This window comes from Cyprinodon variegatus, unplaced genomic scaffold, assembly GCF_000732505.1.
Source record: "Cyprinodon variegatus isolate N-32 unplaced genomic scaffold, C_variegatus-1.0 Scaffold13, whole genome shotgun sequence".
Classification (NCBI taxonomy): domain Eukaryota; kingdom Metazoa; phylum Chordata; class Actinopteri; order Cyprinodontiformes; family Cyprinodontidae; genus Cyprinodon; species Cyprinodon variegatus.
Window position 1 is genome coordinate 2,432,267 of NW_015150466.1, and position 10,494 is coordinate 2,442,760.

At 35.5% G+C, this 10,494-nt stretch overlaps 1 protein-coding gene across 1 annotated transcript in view; it reads left to right on the top strand.

The window, feature by feature from the left end:
- LOC107089818 (receptor-type tyrosine-protein phosphatase T-like) overlaps positions 1-10,494 on the top strand; it is a 309,070-nt gene that overhangs the window by 140,983 nt on the left and 157,593 nt on the right. The window contains exon 10 of the mRNA XM_015382802.1: positions 6,578-6,713. Coding sequence (XP_015238288.1) covers positions 6,578-6,713 — 136 coding nt within the window. The remainder of the gene's footprint in view (positions 1-6,577; positions 6,714-10,494) is intronic.

The following is a 10,494-nucleotide window of genomic DNA, read 5'->3' on the forward strand; positions in this document are numbered from 1 at the left end:
GGCATCTTCATTAAATAGTACCCGCAGTAGCCTGTTTGTGCTGTCCTCTGAAGGGAGTAGCACACACCGTTGTTTGGAAATCTCCAATTTCTTAGCAATTTCTGGCATGGAATAGCCTTCATTTCTAAGAACAAGAATAGACTGTTGAGTTTCAGATAAAAGTTCTCTTTTTCTGGCCATTTTAACGTTTAATTGACCCCAAAAATGTGATGCTCCAGAAACTCAATCTGCTCAAAGGAAGGTCAGTTTTGTAGCTTCTGTAACGAGCTAAACTGTTTTCAGATGTGTGAACATGATTGCACAAGGGTTTTGTAATCATCAATTAGCCTTCTGAGCCAATGAGCAAACACATTGTACTATTAGAACACTGGAGTGATAGTTGCTCGAAATGGGCCTCTATAAACCTATGTTTGCACCAAAAACCAGAACTTTTGAACAGTAGTGTATGCCAGCGTTTTTGCCATCATTTTTTATACATCAGGCATACGCTGGTCTAAATCGTGAAGGTGTGACAGGGGCCTGAGTAGGATTATCTAGAGATCTCTTCCCTTAGTTCCAAACAACCAACAAAACCTCCCACCAAAAAACAGCTCTGTGAAGTTGTGATGAATCTAATGTGTGTAGATTCCTGTGTTTGCTGACTTTACTGACCGTTTTGATGGATGAATACCTCAGCAATCATGCAATTACTCCACTGAGGCCGACCCTTCAGTACTGATAACATTATTGTTTTAAATGTGCTCCGATTTGCTTTAGAAAATCAACATTCCTTTCAATCTGGCAATTTTTATGAAAACATTGAATAAATTGTTTTTATTAAATAGCACTCAACACCAGTTCAGCGTCTGTTTTTATAGAGAACTGCATCACTGTGCACTGAAGTCCTCAATTAAAATGTCTCTTTGTGATCCCTTTTAAAACGCATTGAGGGCAAAGTGGCGTTTCCTTTTCTAGCATGGAAGCCTTGGACTGAGAGTGACAGATGTATTCTTCACAGATGAATTCCACGCATTCTTCAAATGCGTGGAAGGATGTAGAGGCTGTCTGTGAATGTGGCGTCGCTAAGGGCATTCAGGGGATTTTATAAGAACATCTCGTCGGTGCAGCTATTGAGGACTGCGGCGGCTATTACCAAGCGTGCCAAGGTTAGCTGCTTAAGCTTTTGCTTTGTTGTATTCGCTGCCAACCTTGTGTTGGTTTTGCAGAGAGGGTGAAGATGAGAGAGACAAGGGATTAAATGAACTTCCACACAGCAGTGTTACTCTATTAATCGGCTGTCTTTGTCTATCCAGGTTGTAAAAAGAGTTAGGTGTGTGTGAGCGGGAGCATTTATGTGCTTTTAGATAAGCGTGGCAAAAAAAAGGAGATAAAAAAATGAAATGAGAAAAAAAGGGACTTTTAACAACACTTTATTTACACATTTCAACACATATAAACAACTGATGTGAAACAAGTGTCAGTTAAAAATCACCACTAACGTATAAACAAAAAGTTTCAGCTAAAAATCTTTAAATGAGGAGCTTTTTAAGTTGTAGTTGTCCTTCATCTGACACAGAACATAAAATGTTGTTAAAACCCCACAGCTGAATAAAATCCTCCATGTTCTGTGTGTCTCTGTGGAAGAGAAACTCCAGCCTTATTCTGGGTTTAACCTTCCACAGAGCCACAGCATTAAGGTGAGCTCCTTCCTGCAGTCTGTTTCTGCGGGACAGGTAAACGGCCATCTTTGTTTCAATGATTAAACAATTTAAAAGTCGGGCCTTTGGTTTATTTCTTCTATTTTTGCAAACTCCTCCTGTACAAAAAACGTTGGTAAAAAACGTCCGGAAAGACTAAAAAACACAAATTAAAAGGCTAAAAATGGTCTTCAGTCTTTTGCATTCCATAAAAACCTGGAAAACATTTATAGACGTGCAGAAAGGACACTCATTTAAGACACCCTGATTAATAACCGATAAAAACAAGTTTGTGGCGATGGTACCCTGTGAAATCCTCCATTGGAGATCACCAGTTTGTTTTTTGATTGGAGGCTTGCATAAAGTCCTCCACCGGGTGGATTTTCCATGAAGTTTTTCAGTCCAGATGCAGACCGGCCGGTTCTGAAGATGTCAATGGTTAATGACTTTTGGAAAAAGAAGTTAAAAAAGGAGAAAAAAAAGAAAGAAAGAAAAAGGAGAGAAAAAAGGAGGAAAATAGTTATAGTTGCTTTTCAACCTGGTTTATCCTTCAACTTTTTGCTTTTCTCCATTTTACATTTCAACAGGTCCAGTTCCAGTGTTTGTAAAATATTTCTCTGTAATTTTTTTTAACATTTTCTCTTTTCTTTTTCACAGAGTTTTGGCTGTTTGACAGCTATGATGGTTCCTTGAATCACATGTTGTCTTTCACAGTACTTGAACTTTATGGTCTGACTCAGGGGCGCCGCCAACATTGCTATATATAAATATATATATAAGAACTAAAATAGAACCAGAAAACAACTAGAATGAAACAAAATGGAAATAAAACCAATGACCCAGACAACCCAGAATGACATGAATCAAATTTTAACTGAAAACTTAAAAATAAAACCTAAACAGAATCAAAAAGTCCAGAAAGGGCAAAAACCTGAAAAAAAGGAAAAAAGAGAATTTTATTTTCATCATCATTTTAACCCCATGGAGGTTCCCACCTCCCATGGATAGAAAGCTGGGCATCATCTAATGATTTAAGCTTTTACAGAAGCAGCATCTTTAAACCCGGTTTGTGCTGTGATATTTAATACAATAATGATCTTTCAGGTGTACACCTCTTCAATAAACTATAATTGTTCAGCCCTCTTTAACTGTCGTCGGGTAAAATTTGGTGTTTAGCAAAGCAGCTGAGAAAAAAGAGCCACTTAGCACAAACACAATACTGTTAATCTTAAAGGTTTTGTCTCACATTATTATACGCTACAAAGAGGTTGTTAAATTTTCCATGAAAACTGTTTCTCTATTCAAACCACGTTGATCCTTTTTGCACCAATTTACACACATTTACACAAGGAGCTCCATTCCTTCCTCCTCCTTCCCAATCATTCACCCTTTAGTTATTGTCTGATGCTATTTAAGCACCTGATGCAGATGTCTCTAATTTCTGCTTGGTTTTTTGTTTATTGTTGGCTGTTTTGGAACCATGAAGAAAGTTGAGGCTCACATGCGCCGTCTTTAAACCCTTTTTATACTGAGGCTGAGGGGATCCAAAGTCGTGCGATTCCATGATTTCACAGCAAATTCAAAACATCCTGTAAACACAAAAATGAACCCGACACACAAAGAATAAATGCTGCAAAACAACTTCAAGTTAAGACAAGATAAAATTACAGAGAATAGAAAGCAACAAAGTGGAAACCTGCTGCAAATACCAAACCGGCTACAAAAACATAAATGATGCATAAATCCTGCATGTAGCAAAAATAGCTGCAAGTTAAGAAAAGCTGCAGATTAAACAGAAACATAATGGAAGAATGAAAGACCACCAGGGACCAGAACAGAGTTTACTATGAATAAATGTTAAAGGGTCAAACTCTTACTATAAAACGTAAATGGGATGCCATCCAGAGAACATCTAGAGCAGAGGTCACGTATTAGAGGACCGCGGTCCGGATCCGGACCCACCTGCTGTCTAATCCGGACCAACCTGATTTAAAACATTTATAAATTACCACATGTTGTCCAACAACTGTGTCTGACCCTGAAATCCCACATCCTCTGTCTTCACTCCGCCCCGCTGCGCTCCAGACCAGATGCAAAGTAAAGCCTACAGCCTCCGCTTTCCTTCTGTCTTCCTCCCCTCCGACTTTCTCAGAGCTATTATTATTAAATTAATTGGAGCAAAACATGCAGAAATGAATGCTTAATTTAATATGACATATTAAAAAAATCCCCATCATCATCCAGCAGATGTTCAGTTTCTGCTCAAATATTTTCGTTTTGTTGTGAATTTTTGTAACAAATAACTAGGATCATCCATGGTTTGTATGAACTATGTTTGTTCTCTGCTCCCAAACTCAGCATCTCTTCATCCAGGCCTGAGATGAGAAGTTTGTTTTGAAGTTGTGAGAGGTGCTCTTGGGTGTTTTGACTGGATTTGATGAAAATTTTAAGCCTCTTAGTATAAAATAAATATTTTGATGGAGATGAGAAATCTGCTTCCTGGTATGTTGAAGAACCAGTAGTTTGCCTCCAAACATTTAATTAAAGGGTCTTAGTTTTTAGAAATATATAAGCTCACGAATTAGCCTGGAATGGCTTGAGAATGGCTTAGTCTCCATTTAATTCCAGGTTTAAAGCCTTGCAGGGCAGCCTAAAGCCCACTGCTCCCATTAAGACAGAAAAAGAAAGAATAAATAACAAACGCTCAGTTCAGGTTTTTTATAAAATATGGGAATCAGGAAATTGTCTATATTTTGACATTTGTTGTTCTCTACTTAAGAAAACACTTTTGATTTTAAAATGGAAACATTTCCTTTTTTTTATGCATTTAACCGCCTGTTATTAATAGTCTCTAGATAATAATAAATTCTTATCTTTTTAATTTAGTGGAGGAATAATAATTAACACAATCAGATAAACACACATCAAATGAAATGAACATTTTGCCAAATAAAACATAAAGCTCCCCATCATAGCCAAAATAAAAATAAAATAAATAAGACTGTTTTACAGGTTTGAAGTTTGAAATTCTAATTTTATTTATAGAAATTGATTTATTACCCCGGATATTTCCCCCCGACCACTGTTTCACATTTATGACAAACATATGATTGGTTTTGTGTGAAGCTTTGAAGCTCCTGGTGCTGTTTGCTTTGCTAAAGCTGCTTTTCGGTGGTGGAGGGGCAATGGAGCGCATGTGGGGTTTGCATGCAACTTTTACCAGTTCCAGGATAAAATCTCTGCATGAGATGGTAACTTCCAAGCAGCATTTACAGCTGCTATGTCCAGGAGAATAATACAGCCACAGGCCACCTTCATGTTGGAGCTTTTACAGAATGCTTTCTAATCATTTGATCAAACATAATACTGTTGTAATGAATGAAATTGAAATTGATTATCCAAAGCGCCAAAGAGTTCTAGGTAGAATGTATGTTTTTTAGGCAACGGTACCAAACATCAATCAACCGCAGGAAGAATTTACAACACAACTAATAAAGCCGTCAAAATGACGGCTATAGTAGATTGAGTTAAAATTAACCATTTTGGTTTTTACGATTTTATTTTATAAAAAAAAAAATATGTGAAAATGAAGGAAATATAGAAACAGGAAAAGTCGGTAAACATGAGCAACATATGATTCATGTAAATAAAGTTAAATAAATGGTTCTGGTGTTAATGAAGGTGCAAATCTGTGGCGATGTCTCATTGAACACTAGGGAGGCTGAACCTCATTAAATGTAAAATGTGCATCAACTTCAACGTGTAAATAAATGTCTTCATCTTTGACGAGAGGGATTTTTTTTCTACCTCACTTCAACATAGAAAAAGACAAATATCATTATATTTATTGTTTTTTTTTATTATTATTTTTATTAAATCTTACCTCCAGCTCTATGGCTTAGAACCTCATCTTTCTTTTACAACGGCTCTCAAACTGCCAGTAGAAAACCTCATTTTTTTGTTTGTATCATTGTTTCTGTTTACAGCTGTTGCCATTGCTGCAGCTTTTCTCCTTTGCATGATTATTTCAAGTTGTGCTTTGGTCTAATTTCTGATTTGTCTAATTTTTAAGTTTTGCAGGACTGTTGCTGTTAATTCATGCTTTTAAGGGGCGTCTGCGCCACACAGCCACAATATTTAATGCCTTTAATGAGGCACATCTATTATATTTCACTCTAAAAAGAGAAAGCAGCTTCAACCTAAATTAATTGTTCCAGTTCGTTAGAAATAATTGAATTAGGTTCATCCAACCTCACTTTTTTTAAGATGGCTTAACTTTTTTTTAACTGATAAGCAAAATAAAGGATTTGTTAAGAGTTGTATTTTCTTTTTAGAGGGTCTATCCTTCACCAAACCAAAATATAGTCACATTTTTTCGCTCCTTTGTGGGAAAAGTTTTTGCTTTGGATGCATTTTATCCTTCTAACAGTTCTACAAGTATGCTGAAAAAAATAATGCTACCGTATTTTGGCATTTATTTAATTATATTTTTTAACACAATTTCATCATGTTAGCAGGGTAGGACATAAAACAATTGTATTAAAGTAACTAAATGTGATTAGGTAAATGACAAATGCGGTAGCATTATTTTTTTCAGAATAAAACTACTTCAACTATTTAAAGTTCTGAAGTTCTCTTCAGTTTAACCTTCATAACCTCCATGAATTTGATTTTCTTTCTTGAAATTTTCAGTCATTTCCTCTCATGTTGACTAACCTTCCCCTGTAGTGACTAATGTTTGGTTTTAGTGCATGAATCTATGTGTTAATTAATGCTGCATGGACTGTTTCGGTTTTTCTGTGTTTAATTAACTCAGTTCGCTGCATTTGTACCACTGATATGACTTTGTGCATTTTTGTGCGTTCCTGTGTTTGTGTGTGCGTGTATGTGTGGACGCTCAGGTGCCTCCACCCAGGATTCAGACGCCATGGAGCCGGAGAAGCAGGTGGACGGCACAGTAAAGATGGCAGGCGTGATCGCTGGGATCCTCATGTTCATCATCATCCTCCTCGGAGTCATCCTCACCTTCAAGCGCAGGTATGGAACGAAGCTAAACTGTAGATGAGGAGAAGCAGCGTAAAGACCTCTGCACATGGGAAGTGGGCTGGTTGATGGAAAGGAGTCTTTCATGAAAGTATTAAATCAAAGATATGAACCAAAGCTGGTTCCATAGAAGCACAGAAAAACAGCACATAGAGAACACAGCATCCTTACTCTCCCTCTCAGCCGTAGTGAGGATTCAATCAGCTCTCCGTTAAAATAAGGATCAGAAATATGAAGGGAATTTTGATCTATTATTGTTGCAAAGAACACACTTTTAAATAAGAATTTGAAAGAAAAAAGTGGAAAATTAAACTAAAAAAACTCCTTAAATGAAATGAGTTTGCTCTTTTTTTCTAATTTCATGTTTAAAAAAAATTATATATATTTCTTTGTTCAGATTTTATTTTTTTTAAACTTAACTTATTCCATTTCTTTTTCTTAGGTTATATTCTCTAATTTAGTTTATTTGCCTCTTTCTTCAGATTGATTTTTACAGAATTTATTTTCAAATTGTTTTTCTCAGATCAGATTTACAAATGAGTCTTTGCTCTAGAGGAAAGCCCACAACCAGATTTGATAAGAACGCAATTTATTTTAAATATATATATATATAAAAATGTAAGCAACTGAAAAAATAAATAGAAAAATAAAGATCACAATATTTATTTCTGTCATAGTGGGGTGGGTTTGACAGGACCCAAATGCAGACACTGAAGCTGAAGTAGCTTCTTTAAGATTTTTTAACAAAAAACTGTAACAGAAGCAAAAATCCAAAACATAAATCCACAAAAACTTAGAATCAGGAATACTCACAAAAATGGGGTAAAGAAATGATGACAAAAAAAAAAGCAAAACATGCAAAACATGGATCAAAGTGAAAATGAAAACTCAAAAAGAAAACTTTAACAGAACCAAAATCGTGGCATTTAAAACAAAATAAAATATGGAAATGCATTTCTAATAAACATAGAATGGAATAGAATAGAAAATCCATTCATTGTCCCACAATGGGGAAATTCTGGTGTTTATAGCAGGAAAAAGATGATAGAAGAAAAAAATGGTCACACAAATTTTGACCTTAGAAAAATATATATATATATATATATGAGAAAAACACAATAGTGAAGAGTTAAAAATAAACTATAAAATACTGTATTGTAAAGTGTTTTAACAATATAGTATAAAAAATTTAATTAAATGATTAAATAAAAATATGAAAATTTGAAACAATAATTTTGTCAAATTTGGTTACTCTGAAAACTACAATTTGTGCTTTTTCCAACCTCCCTTCAGTGATCAAAAAAAAAAAAATATTTAAAACATTTTGGTCTGTTCCTTTTTCTTCTTTTTACTTGCCTTTCAGGGCTTCCATATTTTTTAGTTTGTTCACGATTTTTCAACAATAAAGTCATTTTAAGGCACTTGACATAACAAGCAGGTCTCAGTCAAAACTAAAAAGGAAATTGATTTAGGATTTTTAGTGTGATTTCTGGATCGCCTTTTTTTCAAACAAAATTTTTTGTTATTGCAACAATAATGGAACAAAATTCCCTCCATAGAGATATATCCGATTCAATTAAAACACAAAGAATCAAACTTCTTTAAATAACTTGGTTTATTGTGTTGTTATTGGGTCCATTCACATGGTGCTGTCTTGGCTGTTTCTTACCAAGGCTGCAAACCCATTTCTAGCATGGCGCGATCCTCGGGGTGGAAATGATGTCCTAATGACGTCTGGGAGGGTTCAGCCAGATTGGGTGCCATGACACCGCTGCCTTGTGTCATAAGATTGGCGCTTATGACAGACGCCCTGTGGTGCAGAATAATGTCTTGCGGTGGCAGAATTAATGGCCGTAATGGCCTTCACCCTGAAGACAGTTTTGCAAATTTATCATTAAAAGTGACGCCGCCTTTAGACCGTTAAGGTTTTACATTTAGGAATAACAAGGAGCTTAAACCAGCCTGAACGTTGAAGGTTCATGGAAACACCTGCACAATATGTGTGACTGGGCCGCTTTAAGGAGCCACAGCTTCCTATGTGCAAAGGGCAGAAAGCTGCCATGTGTGAGATTTAAAAACATATTTAGCTTTTTCACCTCTGATTAGACCTATGGTGGCCTCTGTGGGTCAATTTGTGTCCAAACCTTAACATTTGGAAGGAAATAGAGTGAAAGGTCCTGTCATCCAAGAGGCTTTATTGTCTACAGGAGATTCATTCACTTATTTTACAACTGATAATTATTTTCTTTAACTTGAACAAGTCAGAAAAAAAGAGAAAAAAACAAATAAAAAGAGTTATTTCCTTTAAATTGTTCAGCAGGACCTTTCACAGGAATCTCAGTCAATGTTATCAGATTTTTGGACCAAATTCTTTGCCATATAAAATAATTCTGTATAAAATACAAACTACCTGCAATCTTGATGTTTTTCATGTCATTAATTGCAAAAAACAAAACAAAAACAAATGTAAATTTGATGGTTGTTTGAAATGTCATAGCAGTTAGGGACAGAGCTTATAGATCTGTGTCCTCATTAGGCCCTTCTATCTGTTTAGTGATGTAAAAAAAAAGCAAAACCTCAAAATGTTATGTTTATATACAGGAAATATAAAAAATCAGAGCAGAGAATGAGACTAAATAAAATAAGACAAGTTAAATCTATTGATCTTTTGTTAAGGCTTCAGGTTCAGACTTAAACACATTCCTACGTCCTCTAGGCTGAACTTGCACAGCAGTTGCCTCCATCGCCGTCTCTCTTCCCCTCACTCTTTACTCCATTATTCCCTCATTCTGCTCACGCTCTGTGTTTGATTTCTGTTTGGTGCTTGATGGAATAATCATTTTTGGTTTTTAGATATTTTCTCATTTCACAAACAGGCGTTACTGTAAATATTTAAGTTTTACTGAAAATGCAGATTGTTTCCTCGGAACATCTACATTCTAAAATATGTGGAACCTGATGAACGGTTTATGTTTACAGAAGAAAAACTGAAAATATGTCACATAAAATGTTTAAATATAGCTTAAGAGATAATTTGTGTAAAAATCCAAAGCATTAAAGATTACATAATTGCTTTTATCAGCACATTGGCAAAGTGGAATTCTACGGAATCCCTGAAAATTAAGTAAAGAAAAATATCACACACCAGAATATTAAAAAAGCAGGTAGGAAGAAAAAAAAAAAACAGACTAGCATATAGTTATTATTTTTGCTTAATTAATTTTGTTAAGCCTTGAAGGTGTATGATGATCAAGAGAAATTTCATTTGTAGGGGTTTATTTTCTAAGCTTTATTATTGTATTACTTTACTCTGCCACAAGAGGCACTGGAGTAAAACAAGCGCTCTATTACTGAAATGTTTAGTTGAAATCAAATATTGGTTGATTTCCCAAAATCTATTTTTCTATTAACACTTAATAAAAAAAATAAAAAGAAGTTTGATGAAAGATAATTGGCCAAAATTTGGGGTTGATTGAGTGATTTATCAGTTGATTAAATAATTGATTTATAGGTGTCAGATTGCAGGCTGTGGGGATCGAACCTGGTACTTGCAATCTTGTCAGAGGACAAGTGCAATGCACTTACCACTAGGCCAACGCTCTAGCCTCGTGAGACCATCCTGATCTCGCGAGCTTTCAAGATTTCACTCGCTATTCAGTCTCCATTGAAGAAAATTTGGAGCCGTTCACCGAACGTCCAATCAGCGTTGGCTTTGAGGCGGGTTGAGGTGTGACGCAACGAGAAGCGCGACAGTTCAGTCTAAAGAACATGGCGG